Source organism: Poromitra crassiceps, assembly GCF_964638095.1.
Source record: "Poromitra crassiceps genome assembly, chromosome: 18".
Taxonomy (NCBI): Eukaryota; Metazoa; Chordata; class Actinopteri; order Beryciformes; family Melamphaidae; genus Poromitra; species Poromitra crassiceps.
The window spans coordinates 4,597,282-4,617,602 of NC_139636.1; the positions used below are offsets into that span (position 1 = coordinate 4,597,282).

Sequence of the window (20,321 nt, forward strand, 5' to 3'; positions counted from 1 at the left end):
ACAATATTCTGTTTCTTTACGCTATGGCTAACGTTAGCTAGTGAGCTAGCTACCCTTCGCGTAATGATGTTGAAGTATAAATATAAATAACGTATGTGTAGAAAAAAAAAATACGAGATTCAAGACAAAGAAAACAAATAATGTTGCAATTCGGACTGGCACGACATAAACAAAGAAACCACGCCAAGCCGTGTCTGCTGTCTTTGCTGTTTTTCTTTCTTCCTTCGACCGAAGACTCAATCTTTGAAGCTAACTCTTGTGCTAAGTGCGCGAATTCTAAATATTTCCGACGTGACGCTTCGCTTGTTAATCGTAACCTCGTCAGTCAATGAATGTCCATCGAGTTCCTTTATTGGGTTTAACGCGTCTTCAATGTCAAGCGCAGATCAGAGCAACACAGTGTCCAACTTCAACAAGCATCAACAACAGCCAGCCAGCTGTATCAGCTGATTCTACTTCCTGTGTTGGGACGCATGCTCTGTGTTGACGTGATGACGTGATGTCAGCTGACCAAGCCGAAGCCTCACAGGACTGGCGCAGGCGCAGCAGTCAGTCACCCTCCGCTCACCAAAACAAAAACAAACCTCTCACGCGCTGTTGTTTGACTAAATTAACGTTTTAATTAAAACGGTGACAGCGCAGAACACAACAACCGCAATCTGGAAACCCAACGGTAAAAACGCAACAAAAGCAAAACGTCTGTCTCGAGAGATTACAACAACAACAACCTTAACATCAACATGAGAAGGGCGCTAGCTTAGCTGATCCATGGCGTCCGTAGCAGGAGCCCCTCCAGACGGGCTGGAGCAGCAGGGCGCGGGCGCCTCTCATGGGCCTCTTCAGGCCAGCGGCAGGCCGCCCCCCCGGCCGCAGCACCTCCACCCCGCCGCCCCCCCTCCGGCGGACCTGGCGGTCAAGAAGACACAACAAACAACTTTTGCTCTTCCAGAGAAGCTCCACCCCCCCGCCCCCCTGGGCACACTGGAATCCTGTGATGATGCGGAGGGTCTGTCGGTGGCTGTGGAGCGCTGTCCGCTCTGCAGCACCGCCCGCCGCCGACTCACCTGTGCCCGCTGCGTGCAGGCCGGAGACTTCACACACATGGACGCACGGAGCCCGGAGAGATACAGTGACAAGTTGGAGAGGCTGAAAAAGCTGAGGGAGGAGAAGGAACAGCTTCAACAGAGAGTGATCCGGTCCATGGACACCAAGCTGCAGGGGGATCAGATGAAGTGGAAGATCATGTCCTGTAAGATGAAGATCGAGCAGTTGAAGGAGGCCATAAGCTGGGCCAACGAGGGGGTGAAGAGCGACGCGGAGCTGCTGGCACACTGTGTGGAGGAGAGGCACCGCCTGCAGCGCCGCGCCGGGCGCCATCAGGAGAAGCGGGACAAACTGGAGCGTCACACGGGGCGCCTGGGCGAGCTGCTGGAGCGCCGCAGCCACGAGCTGCACGGGCGCCTGGGGCAGCTGGCCACGCTCAGACGCCAACACGTCCACCAGCTCACCACACACATCTTCCCCGTGCAGGAGGAGAAGCAGGGCAACAGAGACCCCGCGGACGTGGCCGCGGAGTGCGACCTCTCGGGGGCGGCGCTGACCTCCAGCACGGTGGTGGAGCTGGCGGAGGCGCGGCGCACCACCTACCTGTCGGGACGCTGGATCATCGACCAGAGAGAGACCAGCGTTAGCATCACCGGGCCGCGCGTTACGCTGCCCAGCAACGGCGACTGCTCAAACTACTACAGCTGGGCGGAGGAGAAGAGCAGCAGCCAGGGCCCGGAGTTGGAGCACAGTAACCCCGCCCACACCATCGGCGCGGCGCTCTGTTACGCCACGCAGCTCGCCAACACCCTGTCCAACATCCTGGACGTCAACCTGCCCCAGAAGCTCTGCAACAGTGAGTTCTGTGGAGAGCACCTGAGCCGCTATCGCTTCACCAGAGCTCTGAGCAAAGTCAACACCAACGTCATGCACCTCTGCTTCTCCCAGCATGTAGACGGTGAGAAGCTCCATCCTCATCACACTCTGAGAAACATCATGTTCCTGGTCGCCCCCGACAACGACAGCCTGGGCAGGACGGGGCCGTTCGAGGTGAGCGCGGACCTGGAGGAGTCCATGGAGCTGGTGGAGCCGGAGGCGGCGGGCCCGGCCGAGGAGAGCGGGGACGAGGTAGTGACGGACGACGAGACGGACCTGGGGACGGACTGGGAGACGGTGCCCAGCCCACGCTTCTGTGACATGCCCTCACAGCCCATGGATCTTTCCCAGAGTGCATCGCTGCAGCTCTCCCAGCCGGCCGCCAACGCCGGAGGCATGATCTCCTCGGCCGCTGCCTCCGTCACTTCCTGGTTCAGAGCGTACACCGGCCAGCGCTGACCGGACCCACCGGACCGGACTCTTCTGGGCTGTATTGATTTCTGTATTGGACTGATCCGGTCTGAATTTCTGACAACATCTGAGAGCGTTTTCATACCTTGTTTGCTTTGTTTAGATTCAGGAGATAAAATGATATAATTGTTGCATTTGTCCCTTGGTTAGCCAAAAATGAAACGGTCCAGATAGGGTTGCCAACCCTCCCGGATAGGCCAGGAGACTCCGGTAATAGAGTGCCGCAGCCAGGGATGACGTCTTCTTATAGGCCTACCCAGAAGTCACTGCACTTCCGGTTCCTTCGTCTAAAAGTCAATGGGATTTTTGTATGGGGATTTTGGATAAACTGGGTGGAGACTCTGGACTGACACACACTGACCACATCACAATTGCTCGAGTGACATCGCTAAATGACATCACAATCATCACGGATGACGTCACAATGGTGACACACAGCCACATGAGACTACTAACTAATTTTAATTAAAGGTCTGTGGTCTGTGGTTAACAAAAGTTTATGAACGTGGAACTTCATGTTCATCAAGATAACCTTCACAAATGAGGACCGCTTTTATGACTTTTGAAACGTTTTCTGAAAATCAACATTTAAAAAAAAGTCACATAACACTTCAAAAGTCATAAAAGTGGTCCTCATTTGTGAAGATTATCTTGCTGAACACAAAGTTCGCCGCTTCATAAACTTTTGTTAACCACAGACCTTATTTCAAGCATTTAACCAAAATCCCCATTGACTTTGAGAAGCGGAAGTGCTAATGACATCCAGCCAGGTGTTCCTCCGGACTCATTTCCACGGGATGGAAACAAAATAATTCCCAGACATTGTTTTCACAGCTGAAATTGTGTGTAAGAATGCGTGTGTGCATTGGGCACGTTGTACGTCGGGTGTGTGTGTGCATTGGGCACGTTGTACGTCGGGTGTGTGTGTGCATTGGGCACGTTGTACGTCGGGTGTGTGTGTGCATTGGGCACGTTGTACGTCGGGTGTGTGTGTGCATTGGGCACGTTGTACGTCGGGTGTGTGTGTGCATTGGGCACGTTGTACGTCGGGTGTGTGTGTGTCGACTGTGAGAGAGACACCGTGAGAGAAGAGACAATATTCATAGTTTTTTGTTTGTAAACCCCGCCCCCCCTAAAAAAAAACTGTAAAAAAAAGCCAAAGCCTCAATGACTGGCTGATCACCCACCTGTAATGCACATACCTGTATCCTTCTCTTTTTTCCTCATTGTTTTCTCATCATTAAAGGGATAGTTGACATTTTTTTAAGTCTAGTCCTATTTGCTACTTAACCAATGATCATGTTGATTGGTAAGTTACCAATCAACATGATCATTGGTTACCAATGGTAACCAATGATCATGTTGATTGGTAGAGTTCTTTCTCAGCACAATCTATCTGAGCTTGACAAAGCCTGAACAGGGTTACTTTGTATGGGCACACAACACACCCACAACTTGCATTGACTTCATGCCTGGCAGCTTCACGCTTGGAAAATAGAACAGAATCCTGAACGATCGCTTCAGCGTGGTGTGGTGTGCGGCTGGTGTGAACGGTCTCGCCTGTTAACAAGGACGCCGAAATGAAACTGAATGGCTTCAGCGTATGGTGTGAATGAGCGGTTAGTAGTATTCAGACTGTGCTCCTACTATAGCCTACGTACAGTATATCCAAACTCTGTGGCGAGTCACTCGAGCAGCGCGTGCGCCTCTCGTCACCCACCGTGCCTGAGATGAGCTCTGCTCTTCTGAAAGTGACATAACCAGACAGTCAAACTTAAAAAAGTAGATACCAAGTGGTCTATATTGACGCCGATAACGTTATTAAAAGCAGACTGCAGCTGTTTGACACGCGGGCGTCCAGTCAACACGCTTTCAGAACGGACTTAATTAGGCTACTTCACAACATGGGAATATGCTTTACAAAAAACTGGAATCAAAGGTCAGAAAGCCTTGTGTTACCTGTAGCTTGTAATACATGATGCTGCCTCTGGGATCCATGAAGTCGATCAAACGAATATTGAAAGTTGCTCGTTAAATAGACTGCCCATGGTTCACGCCTCATTTCAATCTGGGAGGGGTGGAAATATGGAGGGGCTCCTTGGTTCTGTGTGAAAGTGCTTTTTTCTTTTCTTTTTAATACTATCTGGCAATCAGAAAAACCCTTGGCATGAACTTGTTTGAATTGTTTAATTGGGACTTGGTTTTATGGTATTAATAGTCTGATACTTATATCCAAATAGGCTATATATCATGATCTATTGGGAGAAATCAAGCAATTCTGTAAAATCAGACATTTAGCACCCCCATTATAGCCGGAATGGAATGATCCTTGTTTCATAGCCACATTTTGCGACTATTCGACTGTGAGATTGGCAGTCGAATCAGGCTCCTTCCAATGAATCGTCGACTATATGGGGATCATCCCTAGGGGGCGGCATATATTCATGTATTGTTTCATCATGTGCGTGTTGTGAAACTCTTTGAGACTGTAACTGGCTTAAAGCTATACAAATAAACATGACTTGCATTGACTTGTGTTACAGGGAGCCCAAAGTCTCTCTGGCTGACACTGAAGTGAGGACTGGGAGAAAGTGGAGGCTATGCAAACCATCACAATTCCTTTTGTATTTTCTCTATATACTGTACACATGACAATAAGGTTGAACTTGTTAGGAAAATCTGAACGACAGAGATGGTCTGTTTGTCACATTTGGATAAAAATAAAAACATCACCCCCCCCCCCCCCATCCTTGCACACATTACACCCAAAGCAGCCATTTTGTGTCTAAAATGCAGGAAGTAACACAATGTAAAAATTTGATGGCACACGCTGACATGAATTGTATGTTTCCCTACAGTGGAGGAACAGCAAACTGGATCTTCTTTTTTTACTTCCTGCATTTTAGACACAACATTGCTGATTTGGGTGGGATGTGAAATAGGCGTATTGATGGAATCGCATGAAATTGGACACACACTGCACTTTGCCTTGCTTCGTTAATTCAATATAAAGAACAGAAACAAATATGAGGATTCATTCGTTTATTATGGAAAAAAATCAAACATTTCAGATATCAGTTCCCTCCAAGAAGACAAGAGCAACCCTAAAACGGAGGGAAAGAAAGACCACACGTTCTTCAGGAAAGAGAAACTTTGAGAGCGTGTTCAAGCCACTAAATATCACAGAGTTCTTCATTGGGTCACTAAATAAAACCAAAGTATAAATAATTAAACAATAAGAAAATAAACAATTTATTTAAAAAAAGGAAAAAAGAAAGGAAAATGTGATGAAATGTGTAGACAGTTTGTGGTTTATTTCTTGCCCTCAAGGATGGCTTTACCGATAATCAACCCACTTTGTATCATATATAATCTCGGTAATAAGCACATGGGCAGTGTTTACCTTCTCTCTGTTTTACTCAGGAGAAAAATCCTCCTGCAGAAACTCCTCCCCCGCAAGCTGCAAGTCGTTAAGGCTCTTGCACATCCTCATACTTAAAAAATAATTACACAATAACAGCCACCCTCTGAGCAGATTCCGCCTCTTGAGCAGAACTTCCGCGGCTCGTGACGTAAAAAGCGTCACAACGGAGCGCTTTGCCAGAGGAGGAAATGGGAGATCTCTGTGAGGTAGGTCAGGTCTCCTCATCTCCGCACCTCTCTGTGTTATCATCCTCATTAGGTCAGGTCTCCTCTCCTGCTGTCCGTGTGTTATCTTCCTCATTAGGTCAGGTCTCCTCATCTCCCCACCTGCAATGTTTTTGCTAATTTACATATACCACACTGTGAGCATCCCTCTCCAGGCTGGATGCAGTTTAAGGTCATACCCATATCAGAGATGGAGATTTAGAGATGGAGAGAGCTTGTCGACAGATCATCTGTGGTGCCCCAACGACCCTCCGGGGTTAAGGGATAGGTGAATGTGATTTTATCTTGTGAAAAATAATTTAAAAAAAAACCCTGTTGCATTATATCAACAAACTGGCATTTAAGGGGTTAAAATTCTGAAAATGAATAAACATTTGATGATAAGGATTGACATTACTTAACAGACATTTATTTACATGAAAATCTTTGATTATAACTTTAATGAATAAATAACTATTTTTCAACATTGAACAAGAGTTGTGGTAACCTGAAACTGCCAGATGGGGGCGGTATTGTTTTCACAAAGTGCAAAATCTCGTCAAGAGATCTTGCGAGAGAATCCAGCTGGCTTGCCAGGTTAGAGTTGTAGTGCATTCATGGATTTGGTAAATGTCATTTCATGAACCACAGGTGGTGTTAGGTCTAAGATGGTCTGATGAAAGCCAGCTCCATAGCTGAGCTGATCAACCCTTCTGGCAACTCACTTCACCTTCTCGCCCTCTAGTGCAGACATCAGCTCAATATGCCAAAACATGCATTCATCCCTGACTTGCAGATGGGCAAATCTAGGCAGAAGGCCTTGGCTCCCCAGGCAAAAGCAACCCAACCCCAATGCCTCTGACAGTCCACCTGATCCTCCACTCTATCGGTCCAACACTCACGTTCAATCCCCACTGATCTTAGCACCTAGGTAACAGTATTTGACGATGTATTGAACAGTTTGCACCGCAGTTAATACACTATTTCAGTTATAGATTCCCAAGTCCCAGGTCTGTAGCTACATCTGGGCTCAGACCTATTATCAATCAATAAATTATCAATAAATCCGTAAATCACAGCCTGATGACATACATGAACATTATCGTGCTCTCCCCAGCAATAAGCCAGAGCAGAATCATGGATCTGTCTCTCTACCCACTTGTCTCGTTTATGAAAGTCTTTGATGCACTTCCATTTCACTATACTGTCTCTCATCTGCTGACCTTTGACCTTTCAACAGAGCATCCTCAGCTCCAGACAACAACAACCCACCACACATCACACTTGGATCAAAAAGTAATGTGTCTTCCATTTTCTTCAGCTAAGTCAGCTGGCTTGACAGGATCAATATTCTCTGAGAAGAATCAAACTAATTAGGACAATTAAGAATAAAGTTCATATTCTGACCTTTTTTAATCTAATTAAGTCAAAATATCCAAAAGTCGTGATGAAAAGCCTACATTGTTTTTTCTCAGAGACATTTTAATCATACCCTGATCTTGATGATTTGGCCAAAACGGCTCGCACTGTGAGCCACGTGAGACCTCAGGGCACTTCATATGTGCCCTGATAATGATATGATCTGTCTGTAGAACTAATTGCATCATTGTCGGAGAATCAGCCTGGATTCGATATCAAGTTGATCTTGTTCATTGATTTTATTTGATTGTAATTCACAGCTACCATGGTTAGCAAACGAACACAATCTGTTTTGACTCTGGACCAAGCCGAAGCACAGATGTGTTGTTGATGTCAATGGGATAAAATCGTCTGTTCTTAATTTTTTAAAAGATGATGCGTCATTTTGAAACAATTCAGAATAAAGAAAGAAAAGCAAGAAGCCTCTGTTGAACAAAAGATTTTTCTTGGTTATAATAATAAAAGCGTTGAATGCACTGAGCGTAAAACACACTGGAAAATGAAAATGAAAAATGAAATTCTAGTTGCACAATATAAAAAACATGAATGTAATGACAGGGCTTGAGTCAATCCACGTCCAATGTATTCAACTCAGGAAGTGGATTTTCTCTCACACACACACACAAATAAAATAAAATCCTGCACTAGATAATAATACAGGAAATTAAACAAAATAAAAGCACATTAAATTCAACATTCATTTTTAACTCAACTTTACATCATCTACTGCTGCTACTTCTAGCTCAAAACAAAGCTTAAAGATAAAGAAAAAAAACGAATACATATAGATAGAGGTGGTAAGTAATATAAAAAGTAAACATCGTGACTTTCACACAAACAAAATGATAAGATAACAAAACATAACCGTTTCATTACAATAGTGCTGTAACAGGATAGGGAATAATATTTAGACGGCATTTAGGCTTTTTACAGTGCTTTAACGATGAGGAATATCTGGGTGATTGATGCTAACGATTTGACCTGAAGTGATCACAAATGTCATGAAAATGTCTGAATTGAGATTGAATGACATGCAGTACGGTATTAATGTGTCAGGTACACATGAAAATGCCTTCAAATCTATTTGTTAAAAAGCAGTTGTGGGCTTGTGTCTGGTGTGGTATCCATTGGAAGACTAGTATGTTGTAATGAGCCTGGGTCCCTGAACAATTTTTACTAAATGTGAGTCCCAGGTCAAAAGGCAGACCCACATTTCGGCCTAAAATGGCTTGAGATAAATAGTCTCGAATCACCCTGGAATTCCTTGCTCTTCAAAGCATTATAAAGAGAGTGCTAGCGCCATGACAGGCTGCATAGGGAACAACAACAAAGAACATAGGAACATATATTGTAGGTAGGCCTGCGTTTGGTTTCATGCAAGGGGAAGCCATGTGGAGAACAAGACTGACTGACTGGATCACATAAAGCCATGTGGAGAACAAGAAGACTGACTGGATCACATAGTGCAAAACCCCTCGGAAGACAAGGCCATTTGGCCAATAAACGAAGACGAAAAGAAATAAGAAATACATCTTCCCCATCTATTTTCCAGACAGTTTTGCAGAGGAGAGTTGTCTCTGTTGACTCCACCATCCTGCCTCAATGTTGTCGCTAACTTGTGATTCTACAGCTAACAGGCTTTTTTACGATGCCGGCGGGCGCGTCACCATGGTGATGTGATTCAAATATATTACAGCAAATACTTCTTACCTCTAGAGAGGACAACAACATTATTATAGGCAACCTGGCAACACTCTTTCCCCCGCTCTTCAAAATGGACGCCCTCCCTCGATACGTCTCAATTTCTCCCTTGCCTCCCTCCCTCCCTCCCTCCCCCCCTTGCCAGCAAAGTGAACTTTGGTCTCAGAAGACAGCAGGTTCCAGGGAGAGAGCTACTACTATAGTCAGGGTTAACAGGGGCGTGGTCACTTGCACAATGCAGAATCCTTTGTCCCATAAAGTTGTCAACACCTCACTTTTGAGATGGATTGCACCCTGGAAATCCAGACCACTAGAAGCCCGCACCCTGAGCCCAACCCTATCATCTCATCTCTCTCTCTCTCTCTCCTCCCTCGTCAAGCTTCTATCGTTCCCCCTCCACTCCTTTTCTCCCCCCCCTCAATTTCAACATCTTGTGTTAATACACTTTTGGTTCTTGAATCCATCAAATCCTTTCAGGCCTGGGCAAAAAAATACAAAAACAAATACATTGAGAGATGGTTACAAGTATTTGACCTATAGAGACACTGCATGAAATAGGCCACGCCCATCACGGGGGAAAGCGCTCCATTCACTCCCACACACCAGCGTCATTTTCCTTGAATTAAACGTAGCTAAAAGCTGTTGTGTGGTGCGGGGCTGCGCAGACAACAAATGTAAAAAAAATGGCCAATTAAAGTTTTTTTGTACTCCCGAGCAAAACAAGGAAGCCATTGAGAATGGGTGAGAAGAAAAATGTGGATCTAGCTGTCAAGGAAGTAAGTTGGAGTGTTCATCTTCTGTATATATGATCTTTGTGTGCAACACACGACGCGACATAGGAGAACGCCAGGATTGTTTTTTTTTGTTTCTCCCCGTTTTGGGCGTGGTTTCTGAATGATGACGCGCTCCGCAGTGTCTCTATACTTTATTAGCACTTTAGTTGAAAGACTGACGACACATCGCTGTCTTAATTTGACTCAATGGGCACTCTGCTTTTAACCTATATCAGGTACTGTTCATGTTCTTGACTTTCCTTATCCTTTTTTTTTTAAATCAGATTTGAAATGTATTTAAGTAGTACTTTTTTGCCCAGGCCTGCTGTTTCCTTCTTCTTCCACCTCCTCCTCATCGAGGACTGGCTTCACTTTCAATTCAATCAATTCAGGAAGTTGATTTTCTTCTCAATGCAAATATTGGAAAAGAATGTTCGGCATGTGAAGATTGTCTCATATCAAACCTGTTAAGAAACAATGGTGAACAAATGTTGGACTACTATTGCAGTTTCGGTCGACATTTTTTTGCATTTTGATTGCATTGAAAGTGAATGGACTCCAGCTCTGGCCTCCTCTTCCTCCTTCCCCTATACACTCCTCTTCCTTGTCCTCCTCAGCGCATCTTGTGTTCCACGTCAGCGTTGGCCATGTTTGAGCCAGGGCTGGGGTCCTGCTGTCGTCTGGACTGAGGAGAGAGAGGGATGGAAGGAGGAGAGGAGAGAGAGGAGAGATGGGAGGAGAGAGGGATGAGAGAGGGATGAGAAGGAGGAGAGGAGAGGAGAGGAGAGATGGGAGGAGAGAGGGATGAGAAGGTAGGGAGCAGGACCAGGTGAGGGATAGAGAGGGAGATCAGAGAGATAGAGAACAAATTAAGTACTGATTTTCAACTTCTAGCAGTATAGCAAGATTGACTATAAATGAATGAAAAGAACAGCAGTAATTAACTTTATATTTTATATTTTTGAAAGGCCTCCTCTAGTAACTTTATTATTGCATTCAAACTCAGCCAATCAAAACGTTCAGTGATAGTTTGCTTTGGCAGGAAGGAGCTGTCACTCCAACATTACCCAGTAAACTCATGATCTGCCTCAAGGGTTTGCTACCAAATGGTTTGTGAGTCCCAGCTGGGGCCATATCTTACGCCTAAGTCTTAGTGCAAAGGCAAATCTTTGCTAGTTTCTAGCACTCTAAATCAAACCTTTTTTCTTTAGAGAGCCAAAGTGAACCTCACTTCCTGCTTCAGCACTAGGGGTGTCACGATACACTCAGTTCACGATACGATACGTATCACGATACTGGGTTCACGATAACGATACGATACGATACGATTTTAACAATATTTTTTTAAACTTGAATAATGACAATATATGACTGGAAAAGTAGTATTTTATTTGAAATGCACAAATACAAAACATGCTGTTGTGGGAAATTGTTATTACAATAACAACTAGAAAAAACATGAGATTGGAGATAAGGCTTATCTTGAAATAGAATGAGTTACACCGTCACTTAGATTTACTTTGAACTAAAAGGTTTCTGAGCAGTATAAATTCTCATTATGTATCTTCAGTTTTTCTTCAAACTCAAACAACAAGACTTTTCTTAGTCTATTTTTTATGCATCTTCAGTTTTTCCTGTCAAGTAAACAGTTTTGCCAGAAACTCAATTGAATGGTTTCTCTCCTGTATAACTTCTCATGTGTCTCTTCAGAGACTTGTTCAACTGAACTACTTTCCACACATTGAACTTCAACAAACAAAGACGTTTCTTTGTCTACTTTTGGAAAAAAAAAGTATCATATCTCCACGATATGAGATTTCATCTCAACGATACATATCGTGACGTTTTACTATCGCGAAATTTCGTGGGACGATATATTGTGACACCCCTATTCAGCACTGTACAAGAGATTTTCATGTGTTATTTACTTTCCCATAGACATTCGGTAAAATGTGAGTGAAATGTGAAATGTTCTACGGTCTGTCCTGATTCTAAATATAGCTGAACCGTTTGGTTTGACCAAGTAAAACTATTTTTTATAAGCATTTTACAAAATGTCTATGGGAAAATAAATTGAGGAAGAAAATCTCTGGTACAGTGCTGAAGCAGGAAGTGACGTTCACTTTGCCTCTCTATTGCCACTGCGTCGCTGAAACACATCCTTTGATGTACTGACCCAGTGCTCATTAAAATGGGGGGTTTTGAGTGTTAGAAACTAACACAGATTTGCAGTAAGACTTGTGCATGAGATATGGCCAAGTGAAAATGCTCTCAGTTCCTGGGTTGAAAAAGCCACACAACAAACCTTTGCAGTTCCTTGTATTCTCCCTAGAGGGAGCCAGACAGTGTCCTAATAACAGCTGTCAACTTCTGCTTCTGTTATTTTAGTCAGGGGAGCAGGCAGACAGACGGGCAGAGAGGCAGACAGACAGACAGACAGATAAACTGGCAGACACACGGTTGTCTGACACAAATAAACACAGACACACACGCGTACACATACATACACACACATGCACACATACACACACACACACGCGCACACACACACACACATACAGTCAGCCATCTAGTGTATGATTAGGTCATCGTTAGAAGTCGTCAACATGACAAGACTTTTAAATATATTTCATGACTCGCTCACGTGTGTGTGTGTGTGTGTCTGTGTGTGTGTGTGTGCACGCGTGTGTCTGTCTGTGTGTGTGTGTGTGTGTGTGTGTGTGTGTGTCTGTGTGTGTGTGTGTGTGTCTGTGTGCACGCGTGTCTGTCTGTGTGTGTGTGTGTGTGTGTCTGTGTGCGCGCGTGTCTGTCTGTGTGTGTGTGTGTGTGTGTGTGTGTGTGTCTGTGTGTGTGTGTGTGTACGCGTGTGTGCGCGCGCGTGTGTGTGTGTGTGTGTGTGTGTGTGTGTGTGCGTGTGTCTGTGTGCACGCGTGTGTCTGTGTGTGTGTGTGTGTGTGTGTGTGTGTGTGTGTGTGTGTGTGTGTGTGTGTGTGTGTGTGTGCATGCCATCGGCGCGACCGGCTGTAAAAGATACATCTGGTTATGTGTCTACACTTAAAGCTCTCGCTCGGCTCATCCAACATAGATAGCTGTGGGAATGAGAGAAGGAGAGAGAGAGCAGACAGAATGTAGAGAGAGAGAGAGAGAGAGAGAGAGATAGTAAACAGGTTGCTTAGTTCAAGTGGCACGTAGTTGTGATGAACTCAATGACTCACCATAATAGCATTGTAACACACACACACACACACACACACATACACACACACGCGTCATACTAAAATCTTTGACTCCTCCTCCGCCAGACTGACTCCAATCTCCGTCTGTCTCCTCTGAAGAGCTTTCTGTAACTTCGACGATCAAATATTCATGTGCGGTTGGATTATAATGACTTGATTGGAGATCAAAGTGGGGTTGACAGTGAAGCCGGTTGCCCCGGGCAACTGGAGTCTAATTGTCCCACACAACACGGTCTGCGTCTGTGTTTGTGTCTCTGACTTGATCTTCATCTCACCTGTCGTCTTTTTAAAAGGCTGATTTATTTTAGATGGCACGATTCAAAGGCGGCTTTGAAAATGAAAGATTTGAAGATATGAAACATATTCCCACCAGTTATAGACGCCAAGGATCAAACGATATTTTCTGGGGCTGTTGTTTTTAATGCTTGCAGCTACATTTGATAGTTTCTGTGAGATCCTCTTCTCTTATCATTTTGGTCATAATTGTTTTTCATATTTTATTTATTTATTAGTAAGCGTTCATTGCTGTGGTGTCTCTGCACTGCTGTCAATCAAACAGTGTGTCCAGTCATGTGACGTCGTTCTCTTTGAGTTCGAGATTCATGTTTGCCATTAAGAATTTGATCGATCAAACATGATGTTGGGCCCTATTCTCCCACAAGCCTTCGGCGCTAAAACAGGCCTTAAACGCAAAAAAACGTGCCTTGCGCCTGTTTTGGGACGATATCAATATGGCTTTAGGCTGCCAAATGCGCTTTAGGCCGAATGGGCGTGGCGCAGTCCCAGAATGGGCCAAAGTGGGCGTGTCGGCGCTAAATACCGGCGTACTGCTATCTTCTGACCTGGCGTTAATTTAGCGCCTTGCGCCTTTGAAAAGCAGGCCTATTCAGTGGGCCAGTTGTTTGGAGCGCTCCCCTCTGGCTCTCTCCCTCCCCTCTGGCTCTCTCCTCTTTCACCCTTCTCTGTGTCACCTCTCTCCCTCTCTCCTCAGTCTGACAGGCACAATACCGACTGTCTCTGACTCCCTCGCTCAGAGTCCCATAGAAAAAATAAGCTGTAACTTCACTGCAATGTGAATGTCCCAAGATGCATTGTGTTTCTCCATTTCGCTACTAAATAGCAACCAAATGAGCCGAAAACCTATATTAAGGGAGGATCTAAATAATGTGTAATGGTAAGACAACCTCCAATTGTAGAACATTTCAATATTGGACCAAATAAAACATCGAAATGAAAACACCACCCTATTTGAAACATATACCTATGTCCTACTGGGGCTATAAATATCCCTTGTCGATTTAACGTGATTTAGATAAGTGACAGCGGAACGCGCTTCGGAAGCTTCTACTGTCATCTGCTATACTGTGATGTCCGCTCCAATAACTTGGCCCTACTCCACATTTAGTTTTACAATAAAAACACATTTATGCAATGACTTTACATAATGTAGGCTATATTTATGTGCATCATCCTTCCTGCAGCAGGCGAGAGAAAATGATATCTTTCTGGACAAACTTTCACCAATCTAATAGGCTATATTTTTCTAGCTGATGCGTTTAGAACATTATTTTCACTTTGATCTTGCTATAGTGTAGCGTATTTACATGCTTGCAGTATTGAAACTGCAGTTAGATTGGTTTGAGAAGCATAATAATATGGAATAATAGCCTATAATGCAGACAGACAGACTGGATGAAGGGAGGGGGGGGGGGCAGAGCGTTTGGCTTTCGTCTGGTTTTGCGGGATCACTGGAATTGGAGCTAAAAAGGCAAGCGTGCGATTCGTTTATTGCAGTTATCCAATGAGCATGACGGTGCATAATTTTACGCTTAAAAGGCGTGGTTGTAATGGTTGAGGCTGCGTCTAGCGCCAGCACGACGATATCAAGTGCGCTGGTCCACGCCCACTGATTTGAGCTGCGCCAGGCGATCGGCCTAGAAACAGCGCCGATGCAACGATAGGGACCGCTATGTTCATTAATATATGTTGTAAATATTATGTGCTATTTTCTAAATGTTGCTGAAATGATTGAACACCACAAGGGTGAAATTTAACGTTCACTGCTTAAAAACAGAGGAAGAAGGAAAAAGCCAAGCTAGCAGTGAGACAGTGTTCATTGTAAACATTGTAAGACAATGTTGAAAATACAACATATGTACAAGCACATTGGCAGCTAATGCAGGAAGTTTGATTGGTTGATTTACGTGTTGAGTAGGCCTAAAGACAGCTGTCAAAACCTGCATTTCATATTTTCTATATCAAAAGCTGTTTTTGTTATATATAAATAATAAATATAATGATTAATAAATGAATGGGACATTTGCTTGTCTAATTTGAGTTTCTCTTGTCTTTGTCTGTTCAGTTATGGTGGCGATCACTGTTCAAGCTACGCACTTCTTCTGTTTCCTCCAAACAAGCCACTGTAGCTGCTGATGGAAATCTCATATATCAAAATATATGAGAAAATTAATATCAAAGCCAAACAGTGGAAAAGCTGTGTTGATGAACTGGAAATAGGTCTAGTCTCTATCGTATCATCAGTCGGTAATAGAGGATAGCACAGCTGACATGATCTATAAGAACATGTTATGAAGGATTATTTGAAATGTAAGAGCTCAAACCAAACACGTGAGGATCCTACATGCAGCTCCAGATAGGATCCTACATGCAGCTCCAAATAGAGTCTTCTGATGACAAAACCCCATTAGAGGAGGACTTCTCCAGTTTCTGGCTTTTGATGCCATACATTAGTGAAGAGACAGAGACCCCTTACTGGCATTTACACAGATCATATTTCTTCATGTGAATGAATGAATGAATGAATGAATACATAAATAAACAATAAATACATAAATAAATAAACAAATAAATATATAAATAATTAAACAAATAAATAAACAAATAAATAAATGGCAAGGAGATGAATAGAATATGATCTGATAGGCTGTCTGTGAAACAGCGTAATGTAAATGTTAAAAATGTGAGGAGGGTCAACAGAGTACAGTAGGATATGATGCCAAACTAAGGCGGCTCATAACTGGGGCCAAAATATCCATCAGAGTTGCTGCTGTGTGTCAGTCCTGCAGTGTGTGTGTGTGTGTGTGTGTGTGTGTGTGTCAGTCCTACAGTGTGTGTGTGTGTGTGTGTGTGTGTGTGTCAGTCCTACAGTGTGTGTGTGTGTGTCAGTCCTGCAGTGTGTGTGTGTGTGTGTGTGTGTGTGTGTCAGTCCTGCAGTGTGTGTGTGTGTCAGTCCTGCAGTGTGTGTGTGTGTGTGTGTGTGTGTGTGTGTCAGTCCTGCAGTGTGTGTGTGTGTGTGTGTGTGTGTGTGTGTGTGTGGGGGGGGGGAGTGGTCTTTTCTAATCACAAGGGCAGGAGAGCTTTCTCTATCGATCCACACACAGATGGTATCCTGCTGGACCACTATAGGCTGCTTAACCACAACTCAATACTGGAGAAGTGTGTGTGTGTGTGTGTGTGTGTGTGTGTGTGTGTGTGTGTGTGTGTGTCCAGAAGTGCTGTGCCTGCGAGTTTGTATTCATATGTGCCTGAATGGCATCTGTAGTGTGCGTGCGTGCGTCTGTGTGTGTGTGTGTGTGTGTGTGTAAATGTGCGTCAATGCAGGCATGTTTATATGTGTGTGTGTGTGTGTGTGTGTGTGTGTGTGTGTGTGTGTTTGTGTGTTCTTGTAGAGCTAGTGAACCAATTTGAGTGTTACACCTGGTGTCACAGAGTGATCTGTGATGGACATGTGATTGTCAGGGACCCCTCTTGTTTATTTATGATATTGTAATTTACGTCTTTGCCCAGAGAGTCAAACAGGAAGTGGGAGTGGCTTAGAGATGATATCTGTGGCGTTTCAGGTGCGCAGCCCCCCTCTCTGCCATTGATTGAAGCCGAGCCATGGATTCTCTGGAGCCCCTGTTCCCTCGTAGTTTTCCCTCTGTTTTCACATGTTAGTGTGTGTGTGTGAGACTTTTCTTTTCTAAGCGTCTTATGAGCGGAGGCTGCCTGAATCTGGCCTCCACACTACCGACTGGGCTGGCCACACAAGCCGGGCTGTCTAGGTGTCAACGCCCCGGCCTGCTAGAAGGTAAGCTGCTCTCGACCACATTGGTGGCTTCTTGCTTGATGTTTCTGTGCAAAGACGTTCTGTGTTATTGTGGCAAGGTCTGTATTGACGAGACACGAGCTTGATCCTATTTTGAGAACCAGACTCTGTCACACCTGGGAAGTGAGGACATTTGAGGAAATCACTTCCTCACACACCTTCAGAGGAAGGTGAAGGTTTAGACTTGGTTTTAAGGGTTAGCTTAGAATTAGTCTCGCTTGCCAGACTACAGTATCTCCACACTTTGTTTTGCAGTGTACCAGCGCAGGAGAGAGTCTGGCTCAACTCACTCTCATTCTGGTATGGGGGGGGGGGGGGGGGGTAAATTCTCCATAATCTTTACAACCATCCACCGAAAGTAGCAAGCAGGCCTGCTTTATTGCACAATGAATCCAAATCTGCATCAATTAACTTGCCATCTTCAGCATGTAGCTTGCTAGCTTCAGTAGCTTGCTAGCTAGCGTTGTTGTTGTTGTTGTTTCACAGCGCCGGAGGCATTTGAGAGTGTGGTATCACGCAGGAAACAGAAAGGGATTTCCCTTTGGTCAGAGCCAATAGCAGAGCTTATACCCACAGCCACTTCCTTTGAGTCAGACTAGGTTAGAATAAGGCTAGGGGGCTAGGGAATGAATCATGTCAATCAATGTCCTCACTAAGATAGCTGTACGTACGTGTGTGTGTGTGTGTGTGTGTGTGTGTGTGTGTGTGTGTGTGTGTGTGTGTGTGTGTGTCTAAAGCAAGGCAGGGGGTCTGATGGCGATCAATACTAATGATATATTAATGCTTTCAGTGTCGGCTCATCATTCACCACCTAATCTCCTTCTGCTGAGCACTTGGAGTGTGTGTGCGTGAGTGTGCGTGCACGTGTGTGTGTGCGTGCGTGCGTGCACGTGTGTGCGTGCATGTGTGTGCATGCGCGCGCGCGCGTGTGTGTGTAGTGGAGTTAAAAGGAACATTTATTCTCCCTACATCGCTTCTCTATCCGTCATTGTGACAGCTACCTACTGACCCTGAATGACTGGTGTATCACTGCTTTTGGATGAAAAGCTCATAACTCTTAAGAAGACAAGGTTTCAGGGCCGGAGGGGAAAGAGACTAAAAACACACATGGGTTTGGACCGTATGGTCATGAAACACACTCAACCCATAGAGAGCAGGTGGAAAGTCAATACATTAGTGACATGCTTTTCCCCTAACAGCAACATTTACATTCTGTCTATCGGAGACTAACAGCCTCCCATTCTGCATCTCTCCTGCTTCATATTATAATGGTCCAAGTCATTAGTTTACTACAGTGGTGAACTCTGGTTCAAACGGTTGTGTTGGTTTGCTGATAATATATCACACAGATATTAAATTATGTCTCAGACTATTTTCAATGATGCCAGACTACCTCCCCTAATCAATGTCTGATTAACAATCTCATTCATTAATCCATTGTTCCTTTCATTCATCTCTCTCTCCCCCTGCAGCAACGCCCTGTTCAGGTGACATCACTCATTCATAAATATGCACGCCCCGTCATTCTGTCCAATCAATGTGTCCCACGCTTTCCCTCTCTCTGGCCTGCTGGCCAATCACCTAACTGGAGTTTAATATCAGTTCCCTCGTATTTTAGAGTGTTGTAACTCACTTTGTGTGTCTCCCCTCAGTGATGGTCTTCGCTGTAGCAGTTGCTTCGCCCCACCTCCTCCCCTGAACACCACCAATGTCATGACTCCAGTAGAATTCCCTATGGTGGGATTCTCTATACTATAAATCACTGACATCCTCCTCACGTCTCAGAGGAGCGTCATCATAGATCATACCATGGAGTCATTCGCCAAATCTAAGTGTTGTTTGTTGCATCATTAAACTTTATTGTACTTTCCTTCTTGTCTCTCATCATTGAAGTATTACATATATGGAGGTTCCTCCTTCACCACAGCTACATCAAATCCTGTCAAACCTGCAATGACATTTGACTGTCTTCAATTTCAATTATGATTTATTTCTCAATGAATTACTCATTTGGAGGCAGTGATCTATCCCAGAGGTCATTCTGCATTACAGAGCTGCTAACCATCAAATAACCCTAACCCTAACCCCTAACCTTTAACCCCTAACCCCTAACCTTTAACCCTATCTATCCCAGAGGTCATTCTGCATTAAGGAGCTGCTAACCATCAAATATTTCATTAGTTTGGCTTCCCAGGGAGAGTTCTAGTGTCCCATGATGCTGTTTGAGAGGCTATAACAACAACAACAACAATAATAAAAACTAAAACCAAATTTTAAAATTATTATTATTATTATTATTATTATTATTATTATTATTATTATTATTATTATTATTATTATTATTATATTTTTGGGGGCATGGTAATGTGAATCTAAAGATGTTGGCACAGCAAACAGCCTAGTCTATGACGACTAAACATACATACTGTATCGTATCTGCCTTTAAAAACCCATAACAGAAAAAGTTAAGAAGGTAAAGAAATATCCTCCTCAGACACATTGCAGGCAGTAAAAAGCACATTTTGTGCCCATAATACATTAATACAAGTATGTTGTCCCTCTCTTCCCAAAGTATTATCCTCTTTCTCATATCCTGCTCGCTCTCTCTCTCTCTCTCTCTCTCTCTCTCGCTCTCTCTCTCTCTCTCTCTCTCTCTGTCTCTCTCTCTCTCTCTCTCTCTCTCTCTCTCTCTGTTATCCTCTCATCCATCGTTCGCTGTGCGACGTCCCACTTTGCAGCCCTTGGTCTCTGTCTGGTCTTTTATTATTGATGCATTTTCCCACAACAGCTTTTCCTCCAACCCTGCTTTCATCACAACATTCAGAGAACAAACTTCAGACAGAAGAGCAAAATACGCTTTTACAAATGTCTGACGTCTGTGAAGGTGGAATAACTTCTACTCTATAAAGAAATACCATGATCTTAATTCACTGACTTTCTCTATCTGTGTGTCTGTCTAGCTCTGATCCCTCTGTTTTCTTTGAATCACAGCTAGAGAGAGAGAGAGAGAGAGAGAGAGAGAGATTTCAAAATAACAACGGTTATTTACAGATTCTGTGAATTTTT

At 44.2% G+C, this 20,321-nt stretch overlaps 2 protein-coding genes across 5 annotated transcripts in view; one reads left to right on the forward strand and one right to left on the reverse strand.

Annotated features, from left to right (window-relative positions):
- Positions 1–578: 578 nt before the first annotated feature.
- LOC310793159 (beclin 1-associated autophagy-related key regulator-like) lies at positions 579–3,395 on the forward strand. The gene has a single exon (XM_083654919.1). The coding sequence runs from the start codon at positions 769–771 to the stop codon at positions 2,377–2,379; it is 1,611 nt and encodes a 536-aa protein (XP_083511045.1). The 5' UTR covers positions 579–768; the 3' UTR covers positions 2,380–3,395.
- Positions 3,396–10,394: 6,999 nt separating this feature from the next.
- cbfb (core-binding factor subunit beta) overlaps positions 10,395–20,321 on the reverse strand; it is a 54,438-nt gene continuing 44,511 nt past the window's right edge. The window contains exon 6 of one of the 4 annotated variants that reach the window (XM_083654835.1): positions 10,395–10,591. In XM_083654835.1, the coding sequence (XP_083510961.1) occupies positions 10,547–10,591 (45 nt within the window). In that variant the 3' untranslated portion in view covers positions 10,395–10,546. Of the gene's footprint in view, positions 10,597–20,321 lie in introns of all 4 variants that reach the window. The other 3 variants (XM_083654834.1, XM_083654836.1, XM_083654837.1) reach the window with 3 other exon arrangements.

Coding starts and splice junctions, on each gene's coding strand:
- LOC310793159 (XM_083654919.1), top strand. CDS start 769: ATGGCGTCCGTAGCAGGAGCCCCTCCAGACGGGCTGGAGCAGCAGGGC.